The sequence below is a fragment of the Coccidioides posadasii genome, chromosome 4 (assembly GCF_018416015.2).
Source record: "Coccidioides posadasii str. Silveira chromosome 4, complete sequence".
NCBI classification, from domain to species: Eukaryota; Fungi; Ascomycota; class Eurotiomycetes; order Onygenales; family Onygenaceae; genus Coccidioides; species Coccidioides posadasii.
The window spans coordinates 941,489-967,691 of record NC_089410.1 but is presented as its reverse complement, the minus strand read 5'-3'; the positions used below and the strand labels follow the sequence as shown (position 1 = coordinate 967,691).

Here is a 26,203-nt window from a genome sequence, read left to right as displayed (position 1 = left end):
CTTTTAGGCTCATTTTCTCTCTTCCTATTTTCTCTGAAATAGATTTCAACTCAAAACCTTACATATTATATTCCTTTATTCCTTACTTTTAAGAAATGCTTTGGGCGCTTTGTAATTAAGCGACTTTCCAGTAAATATTAGCCACACTGACTATGAACTCTAGTTCTCTCAACCTAGCAAAGGAGATCCGTCAATAGGGGAATATATATCTATGAATGAGAAGAGTCTTGTATTTTATTACACACTTTCTACTATACTCATCGAATAACCTGAAATATACATCATATAACCATGTTATATATCCAAGCGCACTCGGTCACCCTACCCCTTCAACTTTAGTCTCTCCCACTTATTAGCCACGGCGAAAAAAAACCGCCACGCCAGCATAGGCCGTGACGATCAAGAAGACGGCACGCAGGCAGTAGAGGTAGGCCTCCACAATGCCTGGAACAACATCAGCGGGGAATGCGCTGCGGATTTCAGTGGCGCCCGTAACGATAACGCTGAGCGGGTCTACGTTGGGCGCTAGGGACGGAAGCTTGGATAAGAGGAGGTTGCTCAGCACGGATTGGCCAGCACCCAGGGAGGTCGATGAGCCAACGCAGAAGGAGACTAGAGTGCAGGTTAGGGGCCTGATTTAAATGGGTTGCATTTTATAGAGAGAATGTGTGGGGTTTCACTTACATAACAACATGGCTGTGGTCGAAGCAAGGTCTTCAGCCCGCGCGTTGGCCTGGCCCGCGATGATTGCCAGTGGCAGACCGGACCCGTAGGCGAGGCCAGCGAGGAACTGGTAGCCAACCCACTGGGCCTGGGGCGAAGCAGCATGGAGGGTGTATATCAGGCCGGAACCGATGCATCCACCGGCGCTGGCCCATAGCATGAGTGGGACGTAGTGGCCGAACAGTGAGACAAGGACACCCGCAAGCGCGGAGCCAACGCCGCAGCTAATGAGCAGGGGGAGATTGTAGACACCGGCCCTGGAGGGCGAGACGCCCACAACGACTTGGAAGTAGATGGGGACGTAATAGAGCAGGAGATAGAAGGCGCCCTCGTGGAAGAAGCCGAAGGCCATACCCATGGCGACAATGCGCTTTTTGAGCAGTCGTGACACGAGAAGGGCGTGGTCGCCCTGGAGGTACTGCGAGACTACAAAGGCGACCGTGGAAACGGCGCAGGCGACGAGGAAACCGACGACCTCGGCCGAGTTCCATGCCTCATCAATGCCGGCTACCTCGAGCGCACGCGTGAAGAAAATGAGCGAGGCGAGGGCGAAGGTTATGCCGATAGGATCCATGTGCGACAGCTTCTCCTTCAGCGGGGCCTTACTCAGGTGGGTAGACTGGGGAGGGCGGAATAGCAGGAAGATAACGAGGGCAGAAGCGCCACCAATAGGCAGGTTAATGTAGAAGCACCACCGCCAGGTCGTTTGTTGGGTAAAGATGCCACCCACGACGGGGCCTAAAACGTTGGCGATGCTATAGATGGTGGTGATGAAGCCTGTAAAGACCGGCCGGAGCTTGGGTCGCACGACGACGCCCAGGATAGCATATCCACCAGACGCTATGCCTGCGCCGCCTACACCCATGATGGCGCGCCCGACAATGAGGACGGTGCTGCTGGGCGCCACGCCTCCATTGAACAGACCAATCAGTCCTGGGGAGTGGTAGATATGGATATAGTATTAGCGTTCTTACCAGCAACCAGTGAGCCCAGGTCGAAGATGAAGACGGCGAGCAGAAAGGTGTACTTGATCGAGAAGAAAGGGTAGACCTTGCCCCTGCAGATTCTTGACTTAAGAGCAGTCCGGGTAAGAGGCGCAAAGGACTCAAACAGTGCGCGAAGAGAGGGAGCAGGAGGGTACGTAGTTACCAGAAAGGCTGGAAGCAAGCTAGCGCAATAAAGTAGGCCGAAGCGTACCAGCCGACGAGGTTGATGCCTTTGAAATCATCGGTGATGCGAGGAATGGCAGCAGCAACGATAGTCTACCGCGACCAGAACCATAGGGTATCGGCGAGCATGAGCCAGGGAAGAGAATTCAATAAGGCATCATCGCTTACCATATCCAAACCGACCTGTGGCATTAGAGTTAGCATTTTGTATGCCACGTCAAGAGAGTCAGCAAGTACCAGAAAGAGAGCCAAAGCGACTCCGACAGAGACGCAAGACGCCCAGAAAGCGCTGGGATACTTGACACTGTCGTTGTCGTTGTCATTGTCATTGTCACGGACGGGCGCCGCTGTGTCGCCATCGGGCAGAACATCCGCCTTGTTTTCAGACAGCACCTCCATAGCGGCCTTGGTTGAAGGGGGACGGAGCCTGGGAGAGGAACCGCCAGAAGGGAGAATGAAACCAAAAAAAAAAAAAAGGAAAAGAGAAAAAAAAAAAAAAAAGGAAAGGGAAAAAAAGAAAAAAAATGAAGAAGAAGAAGAAAAAAGAAGGGAAAAGAAAGAAAGAAAGAAAGAAAGGGAGGGAGAGAGCGGTTAAGGCATTTCCATCTTGTTGGAATGCAAGTGAAAATGTGCTCACTTTTTGCCAGGGATCATGACACTACTCGAGCACGTTGCTTGCTTGCTTTTCCTCAGCTTTCTCTCAAGGAGGGTAGCTGAAAAGCTGTTGCAACCAGGATTTTCTTGATGCCCGGGAAACTCGCCAGGGGGAATACGGGCAACCAATAAGGACAAATAACTAAGGCCTCAATCGGCCAGGCCGACGACCAGAGAAGTCGGGGGAAAAAAAAAAAAAGGAGGCGACTACTCCGTAGATAGCACGGTTTGTTCAAAATACTTGAAATGAAGCGGTGTGGACTCGAGCAGTAATAATGATATTTTGAGAGCTTTTATGACCCCTTTGATTGAGCAGGATTGTGCTGTGCTCTGGGCCTACCAGGCCTCCAGAACCGCCGGTTGACGGCTAGTTAAAGGCCTGAGAGTTAGTTATCTTCCAGAGGTCTTTCCCTTCAAAGAAGACGAAGATCGAATTCTGAGATGTTGCGAATGAATGAGCAAAATACTCCCGTACGCGAGAGTGAATGCGTGACAGACATGACCAGTTGCAGAGAGAGACGACCATCCCAGATTCCCAAGCGACCACCCATCCATGCGCTTGCTAGCAATCCAGGCCATTCCAGACTTCCCGGCGGACCCGGCGACACCAGCATTGCTGTTAGCGTTCACCCGCACGCCTCCGATGGGGATCGACATCGCGGCCATCCCGGCGATCGTGCTCCCGATGCTGAATGACTCGCGACACAACAAGCGTAGTTAACTAACTAATAGTTTAGGCATGCATGGAATCTTGAGGAAACAAAACCAACCTATTTCGAGCACTCTCACCCACTCACTTGCTCCTAAGGACTTAACAGGCCAGACGAGAGGAAAAGACCCTGCATCAGATCAAGAAAAGATCCGAGCTGAGAAGCCAGAGAGCACTAACTACATGGAGAATAGCATCTTGACCCTGCGCTCGAGGCTTCAGCCAGTTGAGTGCATCGGATGCAGCTCATTTTCCGCTCTCCATAGGGCTGCTGGCATGATTCGCGATTCGACATCTTCCGGCCAGTCTACGGAGCAGTTGAAATAAATATCTTCAGACAGTTTTCAAATAATATTACTCCGTTCTCCGTAGCCAAAAGACAAATGTTCGCGGGATGGACAGCTAATTCGTACAAAAGGTGTCCTTCGACCTTATAGCCTCATTTGGGTTTGGCGTCGACAGACGATAACATAGCTAATATGGAGCCAGATTTCTTCTTTGAGTACTACGTAGCTTTCTTGTATGGAAATTGCTGTCTTGGGTCATACGTTTAACTAACTAGTTAAGTAACGTAACTGATCAAAGTTGATTTTCAGCCAGCAAAAAAAGATATAAGTAAAGAAGTTGATGTGATCAAGCAAAACGCTGCCTCCGCTCGAAGGAAAAAAATAAATAAAAAAATAAAAAAAATAAAGAGTCCGTTGAACAGCTGAGGCTCATTGTACTCTACTCTTCAAGAAGCGTGTGCTCCCAGAATGCTCGATATTTCTTTATTTCCCTAAGAGTTCCTCCCCTCACTCGCTTGCTCCTAAGAGCTTACATGGAGACTAGCATCGCGACACTGTACGGAGCACGGATCCAGATCACCCGGCTACTTGCACATTCCGGGAGGATCGGCTAGTTGCTCTGTACTTGTGAATGCGTTGAGTCTCAGTTTCTGAACGCGACGCAATTGATTTCTCTTACTGCGTTAGACGAGTGCATCCCGTGAGAATGCAACCTCCCTTGGCCACCGCGGGCGATTTTCGGCCATATTGAGGCCGGTCCGACGGGGCATCCTAAAGGGGTATTCCTCCGCAGATATCCTCCGTCAATATGCCGCCCTCAATCGGCCAATTCGCCGCTTTTTCCTCCGATCTAAATGAAAGACTACATCGAGGGAATGCCGCCATCGTCGATGTCGCCATTCGTCACCTCTCTTAAGATGCGTATAAAGATAACCATGATGCAGTCACAGCACGGGCACTTGTCGCTCGTTTGTTAAGGATTGCAATCCAAGCTCAAGTTCTAGCCTCGATTGCTCAGTATGGCCGTCCCCAAGGACTATGGCAGACGCCTCGCTATTACTATTGTGGATGAAAGGGCCCGTGACGACCCTGAGCGGGTTTCATATTCGCTCTCACTTTCGAGCGATATCTCCAAGGGATTCCGGGATATCACCGCCAAGGACTTCGCAAACGCTGTCAACAGGACGGCCTGGTGGCTAGAGTCAAAATTGGGGAAGGGCTCGTCATTCCCGACCGTCGGGTACATTGGTCCTCGTATAGCCCCCCCCCAACCCCCCAAAACACCCCCCAACCCGCAGGAAGACCGCTGGCTTGTTCCGTAATCTATACTGATACTAAGCTAGTAAACGACTTTCGATATATCTTGCTTATCCTTGGTTGCGTCAAGGCGGGCTACAAGGTCAGCGTCGCTCGCCCAATCCTCTCCGAGCCCGTCATTGTAACTTCTGTAGGCTCTCTTACCGTCTCCGCGGAACAGTGTCGAGGCCACGGTTGCGGTACTGAACGCGTCCAAATGTGACATATGGGTATCTCCAAAGGAGCAGCCGGAAATGCTGCCGCAGCTCCTCTCCCGGCGCCCTATGAAGGTATTGGAGATCCCCGAAACCGATGATCTCCTATGCGCGACACCTGTTCCACTCTATCCATACAACAAGTCTTTCCAGGAGGCGGCCAGAGACCCTTTTTGTGTGCTTCACACCTCGGGATCGACTGGCCTTCCAAAGCCCATCGTCTGGAGTAACTCCCTGCTCGGCACTTTGGATGCCACTCGTTTATTGCCAGAAAGCGAGGGACGGCCTCCTTGGACTGTCATCTTCGACGAAGGCGACCGGTTCTACTCAGCATTTCCCCTCTATCATGTAAGAATGCCATTTGTCTTAGACCTTAATATCCGTTAAAAAAAAAATTAAAATTAAAATTAAAATAAAAATGAGAAGGAGCCTGAGAAGGAGCCTGAACTAAGTCGTACATCAAGCTAACTTGAGCTACGTCTTAGGGCGCCGGATTGATTATGAATATCCTTATCACGGCCTTTTATGGCACCAGCAACGTGCTTGGCCCGGTGGGTGTACTTTCAACAGTTAACCTTATTGATTCTCTCCTCGACAACACAGACATCAAAGTCTGGAGCATTGTCCCTTCGATAGTGGATGATATAGGAGACACGCCTACCATATCCGCGAAGTTTGCAAGTTCCAAAATCATAATTGCATCTGGGGGTGAGACAGCTAAGGCCCAATCCCTAGCAAAATACAATGTAGATATGTTCTTTGGCTGCTAACCAGAAAAAAAGGCCCGGTCACTTACGCCAGCGCCAACAAGGCCAACGAATATGTTCGAATACTAAACATCACCGGTACCTCTGAAGGCCTCTTCCAAGGAAGTCTTCTCGTGGAGCGTGAGGACTGGATATACTTTTCCTTCCACCCCTATGCCGGATTTGACTTCAGAAAGATCGACGATGTTATCCACGAGCACTGGGTTATTCGAAACGAGGAATACACCGACCTCTATCAGGGTATTTTCCATACGTTCCCTGATTCGAAGGAAATGACCCTAAAGGATTTGTACGCTCCACATCCCACAAAGCCAAACTTGTGGATATATAGAGGGAGAACGGATGACATGCTTGTAATGTCAAATGGAGAGAAGATCCACCCTCTGGCTGCTGAAGCAATCATCAACAGCCATCCAGCCGTCAGCGCTTGCCTAATGGTTGGTGCAATCCATTGATCTCTACACCTCTGAAGAGCTAGCCACTCTAACCCTCCATCTACGCGTCGTGATTAGCTGAATCTTTTCACTGACAACATGTATAGCTTGGAGCTGGTCACGCAATGACCACGCTTCTTGTCGAACTGATAGACCCCGAACCATCATTGACGGCAGAGCGCGAGGCGCTTCTAGATAGCATCATGGAAACGGTCCATGTTGCGAACGCCAGTGGGGCCAGGGAGGCACGCATATTTCGGGAATGTATCAGGTTTGCGAAGCCCGACATGCCATTCGTCCGAACAGACAAAAACACCGTCAAGCGCCGCGACACGACTATCCTGTATGAGAAAGACACTGAGGACTTTTACAAGGGGCTGCTGGAAAATGGCAACCTTGCAGCCCATATCGACATTACCTCCACCACCACAATATCTCAAGGCATCCTACACCTGCTGGTAACGGCTTTACCTACGGTAAAGGAAATCGGACCGGATGACGATCTTTTCAACGCCGGAGTCGATTCCCTTGTTGCTTTTAGTGTCTCCAATTCTCTTCGCTCAGCTCTTGGGAAGCACAATGTCAGTGAAGAGACAAGATCTGCATGTACCGCCAAGTTTGTGTATAGTCATCCAACCATTAACTCACTCACAAAGGCCGTCTACAATCTGGTTCACAAGATAGCTGATACCGTTGATACCTCCGTCGATTTGCAAAGGGAGATCGTGGCCAAGTTTCGTGATCAATACACCGCCGACTTGCCATGCGCCACTCCCAAGCGGAAAGCATTCGATGCTACAGCAGATGGCTGCACGGTTATTTTGACGGGAAGCACCGGATCCTTGGGGTCTTACTTGCTCGAATCTCTCGTGTGTCAAGAGCAGAGCGTGAACAAAATCTACTGCCTCAACAGGGCAGAGGATGGCAAGGCGAAACAGACTGCAGCCAGCATGTCGCGAGGGTTGACTACAGATTGGCCACCACAGAGGGTCGAATTCCTGCAGGTCGACGTGTCGAAACCAAGATTCGGACTTGGAGAGGAGACCTACAACTGTCTCCTTGAGGAGACGACGCATATAATTCGTGAGCTTCTTCCTCTCATTTTACATCGCTGATACACTAGCGGTATGCACGTATATACCTTGGTAGACTAACAGAACTCGACCCTGGCAGACAACCAGTGGCCGGTAAACCACAACTGGGATATCGCCTCCTTTGAGCCTCAGATCCGCGGCGTCCGGCACCTGATTGATTTCTCGCTCAACAGCAACCGCAACGCCTCCTTGTTCTTCGTATCGACCGCTGGCACCGTCAGTCACCTGAGCCCAGACGGTGTCGTTCCTGAGGCACCGAACCATGTCCTAACCACGAGGGTTGACGGGTACGGTTCCGCGAAACACACATCCGAACTCATCCTCGAGGATGCTGTGGCCAGGTCCGGCGTAAATGCCTCGATATGTAGGGTGGGACAGATCGCAGGGCCGGTGCTACGGGGACCCGCAAAAGGCATGTGGGGGAAGCAAGAGTGGCTGCCGACGGTATGTTGATTGCTATTTTCCCCAAAACCCACGCCTAGACCGGCCACACTACTTACAGTACGATATTGTTGCTAACAGGGTGTCCTGCGATGGCGTAGATGATTGCAAGTTCCAAGTACCTCGGCGTCCTGCCTTCGACGCTCGGACCCCAGAACCGAGTCGATTGGACACCGGTGGACCTGCTCGCCGACATCGTTGTCCAGCTAGCCGGAGTAGCCCCCAGCGGCAGTAACGGCGTTAACGGCGCAGGCGCCGCTGGCACAAGTGCAGCCAACGGCTTTTCGTCCACCACCGCTACTACCACTCGCTCCCTACCCGTCTATCATGCTGTCAACCCCAATTCCGTCGACTGGTCGAGCCTAGTCCCAGTGGTGGCAAGATATCTCGGTGGATCTGTCAAGATCGTGTCATGGGCCGAGTGGGTGGACCATCTGCGGAATTCCCAGCGTGAAGCGACGGGCACGCTTAGCTTGAAGCAGAACCCGGGGCTGAAGCTGCTTGATTCCTTCGAGGCATTGGCCGAGGCAGCGGTAGAAGGAAAGGATTGCCCTCGTCTAGAGACCAAGGAGACGCTGGCGAAGAGCCCCAAGATGGCTATGCTCAAGCCGGTTTCTGAGGAGTGGATGGACTTGTGGTTGGAGCAGTGGAAGTTTTAGATGCCCTGGCTACAAGGACTGCCTTCACTTCGCAGGAAAGGCGCAGTTTGAGAAGAAAATAACGTGTTGCAATTGTCAAGTGGAACTATAATTGTGAAGTTGAACAGGGCTTCAACCTGACTATGCTATGAATTCCGAAATAGAGAATTCCGAGATAGAATATGTGGGGTGCTGGAGCTGAATTTCACTTAATATGAAACCAACAGATTTTGCTGGGACTTTTAATGTTGTTATTTGTTTTAACATAACTAATTACTATGATCTGCATTCACCATCATATAACTAGTTTGAACTAGTAGCCTGTTAACCGCTTTTCGTAGCTTAAATTTTGTGCCCAGCAACCCCATTATATTCTTAATCACAACAATTTATACCATTTTCCATCTCAGTATTTTTATGGAATCCTATTCACAGAAGAGTTAAGAGATTAATTGTTCCAGGGGTTATAATTGATAGCGAGCCCCAGGCGATCTAGAGCATTGAATGGAAAACGATTTGCAGCGTCCGGTGTGAGATATTAAGCACAGAAAACTTCTGCCAGCGAAGGAGTCCGATATGCGTTGCACTCACTCCATAAAATACTGGTGCGAACCTTGGAAGGTGGAGAAACAAGGTTATCATTTGGAACTGAATGTGTTTCACTGAAGCTATATCCTCGGAGACTCCATGTTTTCAGGTTCAGCAACCATCCCCATGGAGCCGCGTCCACGCTGGCTAGTGAATCTTTCCTCGATTTGCATGGCCTTTTTCGAAAGTTCCTGCGAAATCAGCCGCCTATTCTGCGTCCACTGCTCGACCCGCGCCGCCACAACCCTCGCCTGGGTGATGTTAAAGTCAAGTCTCTTCTGGAGAAGAACATCCTTCATGGAGCGCACTCTCAGGCCCTGGCCGCTGAGTAGGACTTCACAGAGCTGGAAAACCTTAAATACAACGGCCGTTATCAAGGATGCAGAAGCCAAATCCAAGGGGGGGTTCGTCCATGTCGAAGAAGCTGGCTTGGACAAGCTCCCCTCGTCACACACCTCAAGCAGGAGTTTGCAGCTGGAGTCGATGTCTTCCAGGATATCTTGCAACCGGTCATCCGACACTTCGAGTTTCTTGGGCGTTGGCAACGCACCCTCTTCCGAGGTTGTAGAGGTATCCTCGTCAGTCGTTATGAGATGTCGCTGAAGCCTCGCGCAATGGTCCAACAAGCTAGCAAACCCCCCTTCTCTAGATTCTTCACCTCGGGATCCACTGCGATCGTATGGTTGCTTGGGAGTCGTTGACCACAGGCGACATCGCGACACAACGTCGGGTTGTACGTCTGTAAAGGAGCGACGGGTTGGATCAGCAAAGTTCGAGAAAGTGGGTTGCATGCCCAGGAGAGTGCCGTCCACGGGCCCACAGAATCCGAGCGGCTGACCGGAGTCTTGCAAGCTGGAGCTCAGTTGCTCTGTTTGTAGTGCGAAGTCTTGAGGACGGACCCAATCGAAGAGATCATCATTACTGCTTTGGTGGCTAGCCCTGGGAGTCTTTCTTGCTGGCGGGCTTGCGAGCGGGTTTTCAGACGTGGGCCACGGGGAGTTATTAACAGTGCTGCTGGGAGTAGCAATCAAATGATCCTCGATCATGTCGGGCGGCGAGTGCTCGCGTAGGCGTGGCCTGCCGCTTCTATACCGCGGCAGGAAGTAGCATGAAAGGCCTCTTGACCTGCAATTGTGGCACGGCCCGCCGTTTCTCGACACAATGCAACGGATCTTGCGCTTGTGGCAGGCATCGCATGCATTGCGCACATGTGATTGCGAGGCAAACATGTATTTGCTGTTGTGGTCGGTATTGTGCGACGACATTCTATCTAACAGTTTTCTCTTTACTCTTCCTCTTTGTTTCTTTCCTTTTTTTTTTTTTTAATCCCCAGGTGAATACTATTTAAACAACAGGAAGCCGTCTATGGAGAGAAGTCATTTACCTTTCGACTCATAGTGTGGTAGCCCAGACTACTATGCAGCTAGATACGTACGTCAGGAGGATCCGACTCCTTAATCCAATTGAAGTCAGCTGAAGAAACAGTGCTGTTGTTGGAGAGCCATGCTAATCCTGGCTCAAAGAGGCACCAGCTCTATAATTCATGCATACGGCTGGGCTTTGAATAGTTGGTTTCTGCAAGCATCTTGTGATGGTTTGGATACATTCCATTTTCCCAGTCAAGCGGCTGGAAGAGGTTTGGCGAGGTCTCGGGACACACTGAACTCGAAATAGTATTGGCTGAAGCCTCGTTATCGAGTCAAGTGTAACGCTGCCTGGGACTTGGCGAAGAATATCCTCTCAGCTACCGGTATGTTTGCATGTTTCTTTGAGTACTCCGTACCGTACTCCGTATATGCGCCATACAACAGAACAGGGCAGGCATTTGATTCGTATAAGTTGGATTTGATGTTCCATCTAAGATTACCTCAGAGATTCACCGCCCACACATCTCATCGAAAATTCGAGGTTTGCACCATGGTTCTACCGTGAATCAGCTCGTTTCTTTTATATGCATCTCGCAATGGGCTGCATGCCTTCGTTTGTCTCCTGATTCGTCCGTTGACAACAGACGAGGAGAGGAAACAAAGCCTGCGTTCAGCCCTAGCACAGAAATCGGCTATATCTGGGCTGCCTTTTCTTGCTCTGACGGCCCATGCTTTCCATGGAAAGTTCCGGGTTAGACGTCACTTCGGTACTATTTATGGATGGCTCTGTTCCAAGTGGTTAGGTACGGATTGGCGATCGACAACGGGATTTATATCTGAACCGGGATGCGCAACTAGTTACTCTGTAGTCTCTCGGAGAACTTGTTCCGCCGTGCGCCCCCGCTTTTCAATGTTTATTCTTGACTCCAGCTGTCATTTCAGGAGCTGGTAAAAAAAAAAATAGTCATAGCTGAAGCACAGGAATCTGGACCTTATTGCAGATATACTCTGAAATCCATCATTTCCCGGAACTTCATGGACCGACATCCGCTCTTTCGAGATCCGCAACTAGGCCCGCCGAGGAACTCTCGATGTCGTGGGGGGTGTGAAGATGTTGGTTTGTGTTGGTTGACGAACTTACGGCTGATGGCGGATCCGAACGGAATCGCCGCAACTCTGAGTCAATTGGCACCAACACCGTTAACCACTTCGGACAATATTGTGCAGGATACGGAGGAAAATGGAGTATTTTCTTCCTCAATTCTCCTTTTTTTTTTTTTTTTTTTCAGATTTTTGGTATGGGAGAAATGGGCTCCTTTTCTCCATCTCTATACCCGTACTCTATTCAGCCGCGCCATGCGGTCAATATTTGCCCGAGAAATGCAACCAGGACAAGGGCGTAGAACCTATAGCTGTTTCTCCAGGGCTTCCAGGCCGCTGAAATTCTCCTTCAGGTGCTGCGTCCTTGGAAACACAGAACGTTAACCCCGCCCTTGCAGCCTACTCTCCAATCACGGAGCGGCCAGTTCTCTTTTTTCCTTCACAAACAGCTGAATCAGGATCTTCCGACTGGAAGAAAGATCCGTGGTCCTTTCCGGGACAACCGAATAGCAGAGGAAGCACTTGATATTTCGGCGAAGCTATGCTTTTTATTACAGAGCCATGGCCCACCATGATTCTCCAGAAGTTCCATTTCGCATCTTCACACCATAACCTTTTTCATTCCCCACACATTGCACCCCAAAGAGTTACCCCTCCACCGAAGTCATGGCTGCTGTTGGCTCAGAGCACAAGGAAGTGAGCGTAAGGGGCATGCAAGCTTATCGAGCACCATCGCTTCTTCAGCCACATAGGGCTCGTCAGGCCTTGCGAGATGCATATGAGGGCAAGATTGGGCCCTTGCTCGGTTTCTACTTGGCGTTCCCGACCGTGCCCACTGCCAGAATCGCGGCCCAGCTGGGTGCTGACTTCGTCTGGGTGGATTGGGAGCACTCTTCCTGCGGTGTTGAGACCATGACAAGTGTGAGTTGCATTTGCTTCGCGGCCATACACCAGGCATGCAGCTTACTTTGTGTCAGGTCGTCCACGCGATCCAAAACGTGAGCGAAGGAAGAAGCATGGCGTTTGTTAGGTCAGTATGCCCCGGACTGTCCATTTGGCTGCAACGAGTGACGACGGAGAGAAGCATTAAACACTGGCCTTGTTCACAGAGTCCCGGGTCATGATCACGCGAATATCGGCTTCGCATTGGATGCAGGTGCCTCGGTCGTAGTCCCGCAAGTCGACACCGTCGAGCAAGCCGAACACGTCGTCTCAGCCACCAAATTCGGCGCAGTACGGAAAGGAAGCCGTTCTGCACCTCCCGCCCGCTGGCTAGCGGGCTCCAGCGTCACCATTGACTCATCGCGTTCCATCTGGGAGAACGTCAACAACCAAGCTGCACTCATCATCCAAATCGAGTCCGAAATCGGCATCAAGAACCTAGACGCCATTCTCACACTGGTGGGAGACCAGATAGATGCTGTCTGGATTGGCACGCTCGACCTGCGCGTCAGCATGGGGTTGGACGGACTGTGGGGTGAAGAACCTGAGTTTCAGAGTGCGATTCGTCTGTACGAGGAAACGTTAAGGAAGCACGACAAACCAAACTCCGGCGGCTGTTTCACGGGGAACTGGAGCTTGGGTTCCAATAAGTCCTTTGTCGTCGTCGCTGGGGACTGGCTGGGCTTGTTGGGGCAGCGGGACAATATCCAAACCGCGAGAGAGAACCTGCCGGCTTCAGACAAGCGATCGAAAAACAGGTTTGCAAAGGGAAATGAGAACGGAACGAACTTGTAAAGCTTAGTATTTTATTGAGATTGATGGCTAAAAGATGGAGGCTGTCATACTCCTATAATATGATTACAAATTATAGCGTTACAGGCTCCTTCTTCCAACAACCGTGCAACATGTACCTTATATTCAGATGGCTGATAAAGGGGGAGATAGCTCTGTGCATGGAAGCCAATATTTTGTTGGGGGGGGGGGGAGGTGAAGAATATTCTATGAGCTGCTAGCAGCAAAGATGTACTAACTCAGAGGCATATCTGACACTAACTTAATAGAATTAACCATGTTTCAATGAAAGACATATCTGTCATGCTACACTAACATACGTAGACTAGATGGTACATAGTTCTAGGGATCGACAACAGCATAGAAATTTGACCAAAGGAAGGACCAGGGATATCAGTCATGAGAAAAATGAACGACCGCTCAGCAAGTATGCAACATGCGAAAACATTCAAATATATATACGGCCATAATCATCACCCAAGAAAAATACACAGAAAGAGTTTGCCCAAAAGAAAAGGAGCGTGGAACACGCGGATGTATACAAAGCACAAAAAGGTCCGATTAAGCCCACCTCCAAGTAGGCCTGTGCAAAAGGCCCGTACCCGCTGTCGTTCTTGATTTCTTGACATGGAACTTCGGGCACGATGGCGGCGAGTGCCCGTTTAGTGTGCACCCTCGGCCGCATCCTCCAACGGTGTCACTGCCAATCCCGCTTTTAGGGAGCAGTAATTCAATAGCGGCTTCGACGTCCAGTGACAAGCCTGTGTCGGTGCATTTAAGTGCCCATTTGGCGTCCGATTCGTTAAAACCAAGTTCATATACGAGCTTATGGAGCGCTTTGTCGGCGGGGTCGATGAAAGTGGGAACCGGAGTTCGGCTGCGTCTTTGGTAAGGGGCTGGCGAGGGGTGACGGCCTTGGGAAATCTTTTCTTCGGCCTCAGGGCTGGGGCCACGGGGAGCGATATGAATAGCAGGAGTGGTGGGTGTAGCAGTATGATTACGATTAGAAGGGGCGGATGTGGGCTGTAGAATCTTTGATCTGCTATCACTGGAAGTTGGATTGGATGGGGAGCCGTTGAGTCTCTGAATAACTTCCTGGAACTTTGAAATTGGTCGTTCTTCAGTATCTTGGGCCAGAAGTTTACTTTGAGCTTGCTCTTTCATTTCCTGTCTTCTCCGACGAAGTTCCCGGGCAAATTCTCGGCGACGCTGTTTAGGAATGCTGGCCCCAGCCGAATACGATCTGGGTCGTCTTCCAGGGCTAGATGGTCGTGCGATTTGTGGTGATTGGGACTGCTGAAGGTTCGGAGTTTGGAATCGAGGGACCTCTTTTCCTCTCACCAGCCGATTATCATATACGCGAGAAACAGCTTCTTTAAGAAAAGAACGGTTGGATCCGCTATTTGCTTTTGTGGGGCTGGTCCATTTCGTCCAACCCAGTGACTGCGCACGGGCGAACATAGTCTCAATTGGTGTATCCGGGTTCAAGCTGCTGAGTGTGAGTATCGCTGATGGTCCAAGCGTCAAGAGATATTGTGTCCAGCTTTCTACAATCTGTTAGCAAAAGCTATAATGTAACCGGAGACAATGGCCCTGAGAGGGATCTTACCAAGCAAAGCGTCCTCTTCAGCACGATCTCCCGCTTTAACGCCCAAGCTATCGAACACGCCGTACTCACGAGCTTCATCGTTCTTCCCGTAAAAGCCTTGGACCAAGACGCCCAGACAAGTCCATATCTCCATCATATCGTACAACTGGGTCGCCGTCAATCCACCTTGGTTGCCTCCCGCAAACCCTGATGGAGGGTCAAAAAGAACGCTGTCCACAGCTAAGGGACAGGTAAGAAGAGTGCTTGAGTTGCGGTTATGGGACCGCGCTCGACTTCCACCGCTCAGCCAGTCTGCCTGAGCAACGATATCCTCTTCGCGGCCCTTTCCACAACCAAAGAGTCGGCAAAAAGTCCATACTCTCCAAAATGCATCATCAACCTCCGCGGACCGCTCTTCATCCTGACCCGCCAACGCACGAATTGTCTCCGGTCGAAGTAGAGATTCACAGCGGACCAATATCAGCCACTTCAAAGAAACCATCGTACACAGATCTCTCATGTAATGGCGAATGTAGAGGTCGGGAGTATATTCGGGTACTGGTCGGTCCACAATTCCAACATCATAGTCATCATCTTCCCATGGCGGGCTCATCTCTCGCAGTTCCCAGGCAGCAGGTGACATGCGAAATAAAGTGCCTTTAATAAGCAGTAATTCATTTTTCTTGAATATACTGTAAAATGCCCGGTTAAGAACAGCAAGATTAAACAGCTCTTCAAGAGTACCAACGCTTTGAAGTATTCGAAGAACGATTTTCTCTGCTGCTACCGCAGAAATATTATTTATCGGCTGCTCTGGTACCCTAGACGCTCGAGATGGGGCACATGAAGCAGTATAGATCTCAAGCAGCTTTGGAAACAGGGCCAACTGTTCGGGTGGACTTTGCTCCACTAAAGGCTGGCCTTCTGGTGTTGGTGGGCGTTGGTGGGATTCTTCTGCATCGGAACTGCTGGGTCCAGGTGACCTGTCTTCGGCCGTTGACGAAGAAGCTTGATCGTCCATAGAATCGGTCCGATTATCGCTCTCACAAGGCGATTCGACGACCACACTAAGGTTTACAAGTTCGCGGGCGGCCTCCGATGGATGTTCGGTGGCTCGCATGCGAGGCAATCGTAAACGAGCAGGATGTTCTATACTTGGTTCTCGTCTTGATAATGTTCGAAAAGGTCCACAGGAAACCGGCGGAGAGCTTTCAAGAGAAATGCTTCGAGAATGAGACGAGGTAGGTAATGAGATTTTGGAGATATTGTCGCAAGAATGGTGGTGTTTCAATTGCTGAACATTGTTCTGCGCTTCACAGAGGTTATGTGCAGATAGCGTAATGCTACGGCGGAGAGCGAAATCCTTAGCCCCGATGTAAGAGCTTGATTTCTTGACGGACGAGAACCTCGACAGTGCATCTAAATGTGATTTGGTGGTATGAAGAGTCTTGGCATGCGCATCCTGAACCAGGGACATGGCCTCTTCGCGAGTAGAGGTGCTAGAATCCCTGTCCTGGCTAGCTTCTTGGCCAAAGTCGGGGAGATCTTTGATGAGCGAGGCAGCTGAGGACATTCGAGAAAGTTGCTTCTCTAGCTGCTCCGTGGCCTCTTGCAGAGATGGAGAACGAGCGCTGCTGGGTTCATCTTCAAGGAGACCAGACCGCCGAAAAGCCTCGTCGAGGCTATCCAAATCGGAAGGTTTGGGGTTCTGGGGAAGAAAGACTGGTTCATCCACCCGTGACTGTGGGCGCGGCATGTCCAAAGGTTTCACAAGTGTGCCACGGCGGATCACCAAAGGAGCGACAGGCATACCCGGTGCTGGAGGAAGTGGCTTCATTTGGGATTCTCTGATCGAGCGTTGTTTTATAAATGTTGGGGTTCTCTTCAAACGCGGACAGTCGTCGAAGACTCCAGCAGAAATGGGAGAAATGAGATCATAACCTTGAGTAGGTGAAACACCATCGGAAGTATTAGTAGGGGATATTACATCCGGAGAATCCTCAATGCTGGTTCTCGAAGAGATGAAACCATTTATGTTTGGTGTTAAGCCGGCACTGAATCCTGAGGTCGATGCACCCGATCCTAAAGCAGGAGAATTCTGATAAGGAGAACGATCATAGACTGAAGACTGACCGATCTTCGCAGGGATAAAGTAATAGGATTGCGATTGGCTGGCAGCAAGCGGAGGCAAGGCAGAGGCGTGGCGAGCCAAGGGCGATGGGACATTCCTCTCAAGCGAATAAGACCACATCTGTTCCTTTGGGGCTGGCGAAGTGGATTCCGTTTTGATTTTTGGGTGGTGTAACCCTGACGTTTTAATTTTTGCCAGTGTTCTCTCCGGAAATTGTGCTGGGTGTTCTGGGGCTGCAGGCACATGTGTATAGTGCGCTAGAGGAACATGGGACCCGCGCACTGTTGATAGCTGCTCACGAAAAAGCCCGGATTTTACAGTGGTCATGTTCCTGTGAATTCTAGGCCTGCCAGGCTTCGTCCGCTCTCCGTATAAGCTCTTGGTGTGTGCACCTCGATGAGAGAACCGAGAATTGGTCTGGCGCGGTTCAAATCGTGCCCCAGCCATCCTTGGGCAGTCAATTTTGTTGAAGTACTCCATCGCTGTATCCACAGGACCGTTTGAATGCAACAGCGGCATGTTGACCTGCCATATAGATTTCACAATTTCGACCTTCTGCATACCCGTGAGATGCTTTTTCGTACCCTTTAAATCTCCATGGACCGATTTGGTTGATTTCCGGGATGGAACCTGTGGTGACTGAGGACGCGTGTTTCTTGACCAAGCTGCAGGGAGAGGAAGCTGTTGTTTTTTCGTGAATTTGCCCTCTTGCTGACACCCAGGGTGCAGCATTGGGTTTGGAAGGTAGTCGGAACAGGGCATCGTTGAACCAGTACCTTAAATTCGCTCTCCCTATAGACAGCCAAAGTCAGCGTGGAAATCCAAACGATCCTCTGTACTTTTCCCAATACCCGAAATATACCAAGAGAGAAAGATGAGACGCTAAAGCTGACAAGCCTACAACATGTAGCTTCGTATCTTGGATTTGAGATTCAAGAACATATTTGCATCTTGGTACCGTTTTGTAAAAAGGACAAGTCACCGGGAGCCTTCCCAGGCGGGATCTGGCTTTCATAGGACTGGTCCAAGAAAGCAACAATTCAATAGTGCTCTCAAAGAGGGAAACAAAAGGAAAAAAAAAAAAAAAAAAAAAAAAAGAGATACGCAGATCCCAAACAACGCAGCTGAAAAAAGAGCACTGTGCCATGCTCATCCTTTCATCCTAGAAACATTAAAGACCACTCACCCTTGGCATGATCAGTGGATAACCGTGAGGTGAAGTTCTATGCTGGCCAGCAACCCTATCAACCTTCTCGTTGAATCTGTTCTGAAGCGGGCTGAACTTTTTTTCCCTGGCAGATGAACTGCAGTCCCTGGGGTTTGATTTTTTTTTTGATTGAACATCAATTTACGAACAATAGTAGAAGATAGATATGCTGGAACGAGGATGAAGAGATGGAACGGATGCTCTATACGTATGCAGAAAGAGAAGACGCCCATGCCTTTTTGTTTTATGTATATCCCCAGCAAGAGACAACATCCCAGATCCCGGGAGGGATCATGGCTATAGATATCGTCTTATTCCTGGGCTGATGGGCGATGCTCGACAAGGGGCTGCAGGAAGGGCCCAAAAACCGGCCTGTTCTGCAATAAGCAACTTCCTCCGCAGAGGACATGCGTCTTTGCTCCCACGCTAAGTTAGTTACAGAGTTAGATTGCTGCGGTGTCATGATTATTTCCATGCCGGCTGGATGGGGCCAAGGATCAATCTGGGGGTTTCCCCGCCACAATCCTTCGACACGACATGCATTGTCATGTCACGAAGGTTTTCATGCAAGGGCTAGCCTGCTAAAAATGCCAGTATCTCCGGGCACCACCAGCGTGATGGGAAGAAGACGTGTGGCTAACCGACGACAACGTTATTTTAACTATTCAGCGAACCGCTGCACCTTTGCAGACCCGACGCGAGGATTTCACAGCACACGGACTCTCGTGCGACCGCTAAACGCAATGGTGGGACGAAGCAGAATGAAGATGGACACGAGAGATTTACAGTGTAAACGAGAATAGAGGTGTTATTAGTTCGTAAAATGCGAGATGATCGAGTATTCGCATGGCGAAGAGTGTCGCGAAGAACTGGAGCTGGGCCGAAGAGGCGCTGGTCGAGTCGCAGGCCCGCTTTTGGTCGCAGAGCCACCAAAGTCAGCGCCGAGTCAAGTGAACGTGCTACACGCATATCTAACTTGGTTAAGCTGGGGAGCAAAGCCAAGCGGAGTAATGGAGTATTTGGCTGGCGATTAACCCGATGCTTGACTACGAATGCCCAAGGTCGCCGTTTTCCTCAGGTTAATTGGCCTCTCCCCAGCACGAGACAATCCTCTGCCGCTGCTGGCCTGGCGGGGATTATCAAAGCCTTGGTATTCCTTCAGGATCGTGGACGAAGAGACAGTGTCGAAGAGGAATGCGTTTTGTGCTTCTTACCCGTACCACATCCGAGCACAGCATACGACGCCCATCTGAGAGAAGGAGATACGCCATAACTCTGCCCTCATGCTTATCCACCTGCGCGTGTGCTTTTGTTTCCTCAGCGTTAGTCAGCTCGTATCTTCACCTTTTCTTCCCTCTAGGTTCAACCCCTATGTCCGCAATCCTAAGTGTTTCATGCCCTGCTCCCTGCGTCACGAACCCCGGAATCCGAAAATCGTTCCCAATACCACCATTTGGTTTGGATCCCGGGGTCTTGTTACCCGGGAAAGTCGTATTCCTTGTCCTCGAGAATGAGTCGGGTTTGTCGCTCTCGGGGATAAGTAGTGAGTTGGTTGCTAACCCGGCATTCTAAACCTTCTATTCGCTGTGCAAGCTGTCCCGTCGTTGATTGGAATCTTTTTCTCCGCGACACCAGAAGACACCTGATTACTCTGCTCACCTGCCCTTTGCTGTTAAGTAAATTCTTCTCGAATGGATGGCGCATCATGCTAGGCAGCCTCCCCGCGGACCCGCGAACTCTTGTCACCTCGACCTCCGTCAGACAAATAAAATCGATTCGCTGGGGAGTCGCTTACTCAACCCGCGGCGATCACATTCTCCTCACAAGAATGAGGTCCATCGAGGCAAGCGCTGCGCAGTGGATAACGACCCTGCCAAGTGCCGAGCTCCCAAGCGTTCCCCGTGCTTCTATTTCTGTCTCGAGGCGCAGCGGGTAACCCACCGCAATAGGACAGATTTCCTGTCAACCCACGCTAAAATGGCCAATCATGTCGATGGTTAGTTAAAGGGAGCACGGAGCCCAGGAAATTCCCGTGCAGATCCTGAGATTTCTGCACGGCCCAGGACGTTGGGGTCCGGTACATGGTATGCTGATCCAATCACGCTGCATATTTCCGCATGGGCAAACCATCTAAGCTCTTTTTCTGAGCATTTAGCCCCCTAGAAAAACCCAACATTAATGGTACTTAATGGCTAAATCATTACTCGGTCCGCCCATTCGCAGAAAAAAAGGTACGTTTTGTCAAAAAGCAACTGATGCCAAGTTCCCTCCTTGAGCCGAGCGGAAAGCGGTCCTGCAGCGCTTAATCGCCATATTTCATTGGCCAACAGGAGGCGAAGAGAATCATGCTTGATGTTTCCAGCGTTTCGCATATGTACAGGGTACAACCTGAGGCCTGTTACGTTCCGTAACAAGGGAGCTTGTCGCTAGCTCTACGCCAAAGGAGTTATTTCCGTAAATGAATGCTTTTGATGCCAGTTAACCAACTTGACACGGAGTAACAGCCCTGCGTTTGTCGTTGGATTTGGCTCAAGCCTGCGGGTGAGTCGCAAATCTGCGCATGAAGCTCAGGCGTCGGATTATTAAATTCATGTTACTACTCGGCAACATCAATGCAGACATGGACTGAAAATTCCATGTTAGGACATGGCTTTTTGTGTTGCTGCTTTTAGTGAAATCCACCGGTCCCAACAAGGGTCCTACAGCTCATAGAGTCCGAGGTCTTCTCAGGAGACTTGAAGATATTCGCTATGGGCATCGAAAGGTTTTATCAATTTAGCCTTAGAGCGTTGATTTTGATATGAAATGCATGGAGCACTGATATGTTTCGATGCCGACTTCATTGAAGATCCTGAAGGTGACACCTGCCTTACGATGCATATGAACGTGCCAGCTATTTGTGTAGAGCGAGACCCTTCTCGCTCAAAAACATATCGACGCAATTCGAGATCAACCGAGGCGACGCATCAGCGAAACAGGCCTAATCGCGCCCGTACTGGCTCCGAATCCGCCTCCCGATGCTTAGTCCCCTTTCGCCGCGATCCTCCAGCCAATGTCGTCGTCTCGCAAGGTGCGCTGCATTGTACAAGAGCTCCAGAGCCTCCTAAGTAGCCGTCGAATGCGAAGCTCCCGGAGCCAATGTCTCAGCAACCATTCCATCCCGTTTTTGAGTGGCCAGTCAGGATGATGACAATTTACTGTGAGCTCACGATGCCAGTATCGAAGCCCCGCAAATGGTGAAAAAGAGGCACATGTTGCCTAGTCCGTTTCTTCGGCTTGTTCCGTCTTCCTGGGACAACGGAGATTATACCATAATCACCAATCTCTTGAAGTTGGCCTTGCATTTCCCAACATTGACTCGTGGAATTCCCAGCTGAATCCGTAGATCCTCAGGGAGAATGAAATGATCACCGGTAGCATCCTCAGCAAAAACACAGCTGTTGTTTCCATATTTTGAACTCGCAAAAAATTTCTTTCCATATTCACCGTGTTCAGATTGGATCTTCGAGTAGCTATTCGGAGGATGACGCCACATTCAATCTATCACAATGCAGAGCCGACTAGGTATACCGTTGGTTATTTTTGTTTCCTTGATTTCTGTCCCCCAGCTGACCGCGCACTTGATCCGGACAACGGTGTAGATCAGTATTTTGCATATCAATTCGTTAGAGAAACTGTGACACTGCCATCCGTCATGCATCTCCACCAGACATCCCACAGTAACGCCCCAGGGTTCAGCTATCGTCGAAGTCCGCAATCAGCACGACAAAGATCATGGTCTCTTGCAGCTATGCTTTCAGCCCGTTGGACTCTGTATCCATAAACATCATTGTCTAATCGGAGCTGGGAAATACTTCAATAGCTTAGCATGTGTCAATGTGGATGGTATGACATTCAGCGGCGATGTTAGCCTTGAACCGGGTTTTATGTTTTGGATGCCAGAGAAATTCGCACGTGACCAAGCCATGCAAACACAGCTGAAACGAGTTTAAGAAAGAGTGCTGATGATGTAAGCATGAACTCATGCGCGAGTTACCTTGTACAGGCGAATCATAAATAAGTGTATGGGGGCTATCTGCTACTAGTGGAGGTGTGCTAGGCAAGGCAAGCAAATGGAACAAACAAAGGCAAACAAACTCAAGCGGTGGGACTTATTCTCATCCTCTGCTCTTCTCAAAAAAAAAAAAAAAAAAAAGGAGACCACACACAAAGGACACTCTACCATGATAACTGGTGACTGGAGTCACACTCTCTACGATAAAAAGGGCGGCCCGATATTGAGTTAAGACAATGCGAAATTATCCTACGCTTTGAGAGTAGGCAACCTTATCATACCTTGTAGATCTCAAACGCTGCAAACTGACCGAATGATTTTCACTCAAACAGCGATGTCGTTTGGTGGATCTACTCTGTACTCCGTAGCTGAACTAGCTTTCTTTTTTCTTTTTCGAAAAGAACAGCTGTCATTCTTGTTTTGAGTACTCCGTACGGAGTACAAAATCCAGAAAATACGTTGGAAAATACAATAAGCCAATTTGGTACCTCGCGCTCGAGTAGTGGGCTCTTGCTAAAAAGCAACCTTATCAACCAACCCGTCCATCTCCCTCTCATAATTCCTGGACTCATAAACTTGATAAAAGAACTTGCCCAGGAAGTCGCTTGCCTCCTTGAGGATCCTAATACCTTCGGCAAGACTCTCCGGCTCATGCAATTTGCTACTTGTCACCACACCATAAGACTCAACCACTTTCCCATCAGAGGCATCCGCCAAGTCAACTTCCGGCACAGCACTTAGCGCCTGAGCGACAAGATTAACCGCTTCTCCAGTGGCGCCTATGGGCTTGAGATGTCCAAACGACTCTGTGATCCAATGTCGGATCTGTCCGATTCCACCCAGCTTTTTGATATGGGACCCTCCAGGAATAAAAGTCGCGTCGAACAAGGTTGAGCGCTGGCCATCGTAGTGGTGATCAGGAATCAAACCTTTGTCCTTGCCCGGATCTTCGTGGTCTGCAAAGATGGCCTGGCGTTTTGTGCCGATGATGAATGGGATGGCCCCGGCGGCTTTGATTGCGCCTTTTGCAGAGATTAATGCCACTTGATCGTAGCCGTCGCCGACGAGGATGGCTATACGGCGGGATTTAATAGTCGGCTCTCCGGCATATTGCTTGTTAAGTTCTGGTTGGCTGAGGCCAGTTGTTTTTTCGCCTTTGTTTGGTCGACCTTCTTTCTGTGGAGTTGGTGCACCAACCATCGTCGCGACGGATTGGGCGAGATCGAGGTCGATTTCGGTGAGTCGCTCAACGAGGCGGTTGTATACGATGGGGTCATCGCAATGGTCCAATTCAAACGCGAAAGCTTTCTTGATATGATACTTTTCATGATCGCTCATGGAATTGTAAAAGAGTTGGGCCTGCCTGATGTGTTCGCGGAACTTCTTGCTCACACTACGGGCTTTGACGCCAGATACCTTCGATGGGTATGACACGAAACCGCCTTCATTTGGGTTTGCTGGAGGAAGGGCTTCGAATCTATTAGGCCAGTAGTTCACTGTGCCTTGCATGATCCGATGGCGCTTTTGCCCATCCCTATGGTGATTCATAACAGGACAAACGGGCCGGTTGACCGGAAGCTCTTCCCAATTAATTCCTAGCCTGGATATCTGAGTATCAAAGTATGAAAAGTTGCGGCCTTGAAGCAGCGGATCGTCTGAGAATTCTATACCGGGAACGATATGGCTCGTGCAAAAGGCAACTTGTTCGGTTTGTGGGAAGAACTCGTCAACGTTGCGGTTGAGCTCAAGTTCACCAACCCAACGAATCGGAACCAAGTGCTCTGGCCAGATCTTAGTAGCGTCTAAGATGTCGAATTCAAAATCGTGCTCCTTCTCCTCCGGAATCACCTGAATTCCGAGCTTCCACTTGGGATATGCTTTATTGTCAATGGCCTCCATAAGGTCCTTTCGATGGAAGTCAGGGTCTTGACCCCCAACTTTGAGGCATTCATCCCACACGAGTGAATGAACACCTAATTCTGGCATCCAGTGGAACTTGACAAAGTGTCGCAGCCCATCTTTATTAACCAGAACGAAGGTATTGACGCCAAATCCCTGCATCATTCGAAATGACCTTGGAATGGCTCGGTCAGACATGGCCCACATGAACATGTGAGTAGCCTCTGGGTGTAAGTACACAAAATCCCAGAAGTTGTTATGTGCCGTTTGAGCCTGTGGAACTTCATTATGAGGTTCTGGCTTCACAGCATGAACTAAAATAACATTAGTATTAGCTGTACTTTTTAAGGCTCCTATCCAGAGAGCATACCAAAGTCAGGAAACTTGACAGCATCTTGGATGAAAAACACCGGTATATTATTCCCCACAAGATCCCAATTACCTTCATCGGTGTAAAATTTAACCGCAAAACCTCGGACATCACGAACAGTATCAGCACTGCCCCGGCTCCCCTGGACAGTCGAGAATCGAACAAATACAGGAGTTACCCGAGAGGTATCGGTCAGTACACCAGCTGAGGTGACATCGGCCGCGCTTTCGAGGACTTTGAAATGGCCAAAAGCACCAGTTCCACGGGCATGCACGACACGCTCGGGTATGCGCTCGTGGTCGAAACGGTGAATCTTTGCAGCTGGTTAGCTCGCAGTGACAAAACCAATGTTTTGGGGCTGATATGGCTATACCTTTTCACGAGCAATCTGATCCTCCAGCAACGATGGCCCAGTTCTGTGGTCGTCTACTGCCTTGAGCCAATTGTCCGTATTGCTTACTTTAGTGCCATGATCTGTGGTAAGTGTTACCGGAGCATGCACGTCGGAGGTGTCTCGAGCAAGGTCTTTGATCTTCTTATCCTCTGTCATGCCCTGCACCGCCTGCTTCATCTTGTGCAAGCCTCCTGCAGCAATATGAGCCATGAGAACAGTTGATCGGAATCGCACGCAATTTGGGATAAGATTCGAGCAAATGGGCGAGATTTCGATATGGTTTCAGCATATGTAGGTCGGGCTTGAACCAGACCAGGGGCAGCCACCCAATATATTGTTATGTGCGGAGAAGGAAACTAAATGTCAGCATGACGTTGATTCCAGTCATTGAAAAAGCGGGAGCTTGGTAATACACTGTGATAAGACGTCGACCCGAGGCAGAAACCTGGAAGGAAGCGGCATGCGGAGCAAACCCTGGTCCCCAGAAAAAGCGGGCATCCAGCGGCGCCTGGGTCATTTCGAGCTCTAGGGTGGCACGTCTGCTCGTCATTGGGAGCTTCCAGCCTTAGGCTCTCGCCAATCATTTTGATATTTCACTACTCCGTAGTTCTACGGATCGAATGGCTCGTGAAACGGTCTTCCTGGCTCCGCCCGACTAAGCGCGGGGAGACGCTGGCACTCTCACTAGGATAATACTTTGGGGAATGATGGCCATCGTGGCATTGGAAGATCCTGGCTTAAAATGGCTGGATTCCTAGTGATTGCCCACTTGATCACTGCCAACCATCACATCATAGGTATTCGACTGTGCTGCGAGAACTGGCGGGATGGAAATCTAACCTTAAGGTAACGACGTCATACACGGAAATATTCATGTTCCGGAATTCCGAGACGTTCAACGGATCTTAGTTTATCCGATTATTTTGGAACCTTACCTTCCAAAGTTCCAATAGCTAACAACCTAGTTACTTTGCGTTGAGCATGAGCCAGGATTCATTTGTCGGAATGAAAGCGTCGAAGCGATGCCAGCAGCTTCTGGAAATACCTTTGAGTTACTGGGAGTCTAGTAATAACATACCCTATTTTGGAGTTGCTGTCACCATTGACTGAATACACATGATGACCATCAAGTTTATGCGGGGTGCTCTGTGTTCCATACCCTTATGTTATTGGTGTGACGTGTCGTGAGCCTTGAGGAAGGGCATACATATCCAATGTACTCGTTGGGGGGGGGCTTGGATTGTACACCTCGGTCTAGTGCACGTCTAAGACAAGCTGGAGCAGACAAGGCCTGTCACTACCACATAGTTGTTCGCAGACAGATGGCAGCAGCACTCCTGACC

General features: G+C 49.9%; 7 protein-coding genes across 8 annotated transcripts; 3 read left to right on the top strand and 4 right to left on the bottom strand.

The window, feature by feature from the left end:
• Positions 1-209: 209 nt before the first annotated feature.
• On the bottom strand, positions 210-2,361 carry D8B26_007223 (uncharacterized protein). Its single transcript, XM_003072053.2, has 6 exons — positions 2,130-2,361; positions 2,061-2,075; positions 1,873-1,985; positions 1,698-1,780; positions 685-1,632; positions 210-612 (listed from the first exon to the last, which is right to left on the bottom strand). The coding sequence occupies exons 1-6, from the start codon at positions 2,289-2,291 to the stop codon at positions 353-355; spliced, it is 1,581 nt and encodes a 526-aa protein (XP_003072099.2). The 5' UTR covers positions 2,292-2,361; the 3' UTR covers positions 210-352.
• Positions 2,362-4,461: 2,100 nt separating this feature from the next.
• Positions 4,462-8,793, top strand: D8B26_007222 (putative NRPS-like protein biosynthetic cluster). 2 transcript variants are annotated; one of them, XM_003072052.2, is made up of 8 exons: positions 4,462-4,796; positions 4,886-4,941; positions 4,994-5,401; positions 5,539-5,761; positions 5,836-6,257; positions 6,362-7,337; positions 7,428-7,792; positions 7,891-8,793. In XM_003072052.2, exons 1-8 carry the CDS (start codon positions 4,562-4,564, stop codon positions 8,446-8,448), a joined length of 3,243 nt encoding a protein of 1,080 aa, XP_003072098.1. In that variant the 5' UTR covers positions 4,462-4,561; the 3' UTR covers positions 8,449-8,793. The 2 variants fall into 2 exon arrangements, with proteins under 2 accessions (XP_003072098.1, XP_065981549.1); XM_066125467.1 differs by having other exon boundaries at positions 7,871-8,793.
• A 302-nt stretch (positions 8,794-9,095) lies between these two features.
• D8B26_007221 (uncharacterized protein) lies at positions 9,096-10,061 on the bottom strand (the record flags this gene model as incomplete). The annotated part of the gene is made up of 1 exon (XM_003072051.2): positions 9,096-10,061. One exon carries the CDS (start codon positions 10,059-10,061, stop codon positions 9,096-9,098), a length of 966 nt encoding a protein of 321 aa, XP_003072097.2.
• Positions 10,062-12,149: 2,088 nt separating this feature from the next.
• On the top strand, positions 12,150-13,295 carry D8B26_007220 (uncharacterized protein; the record flags this gene model as incomplete). The annotated part of the gene is made up of 3 exons (XM_066125466.1): positions 12,150-12,404; positions 12,461-12,513; positions 12,593-13,295. The coding sequence occupies 3 exons, from the start codon at positions 12,150-12,152 to the stop codon at positions 13,218-13,220; spliced, it is 936 nt and encodes a 311-aa protein (XP_065981548.1). The 3' UTR covers positions 13,221-13,295.
• Positions 13,296-13,547: 252 nt separating this feature from the next.
• On the bottom strand, positions 13,548-17,729 carry D8B26_007219 (uncharacterized protein). Its single transcript, XM_003072049.2, has 2 exons — positions 14,827-17,729; positions 13,548-14,764 (listed from the first exon to the last, which is right to left on the bottom strand). The coding sequence occupies exons 1-2, from the start codon at positions 17,696-17,698 to the stop codon at positions 13,779-13,781; spliced, it is 3,858 nt and encodes a 1,285-aa protein (XP_003072095.2). The 5' UTR covers positions 17,699-17,729; the 3' UTR covers positions 13,548-13,778.
• A 3,219-nt stretch (positions 17,730-20,948) lies between these two features.
• On the top strand, positions 20,949-21,254 carry D8B26_007218 (uncharacterized protein; the record flags this gene model as incomplete). Its single annotated transcript, XM_066125465.1, has 1 exon — positions 20,949-21,254. One exon carries the CDS (start codon positions 20,949-20,951, stop codon positions 21,252-21,254), a length of 306 nt encoding a protein of 101 aa, XP_065981547.1.
• A 1,346-nt stretch (positions 21,255-22,600) lies between these two features.
• D8B26_007217 (uncharacterized protein) lies at positions 22,601-25,463 on the bottom strand. The gene is made up of 3 exons (XM_003072048.2): positions 24,840-25,463; positions 24,467-24,779; positions 22,601-24,410 (listed from the first exon to the last, which is right to left on the bottom strand). The coding sequence occupies exons 1-3, from the start codon at positions 25,068-25,070 to the stop codon at positions 22,711-22,713; spliced, it is 2,244 nt and encodes a 747-aa protein (XP_003072094.2). The 5' UTR covers positions 25,071-25,463; the 3' UTR covers positions 22,601-22,710.
• Positions 25,464-26,203: the final 740 nt, after the last annotated feature.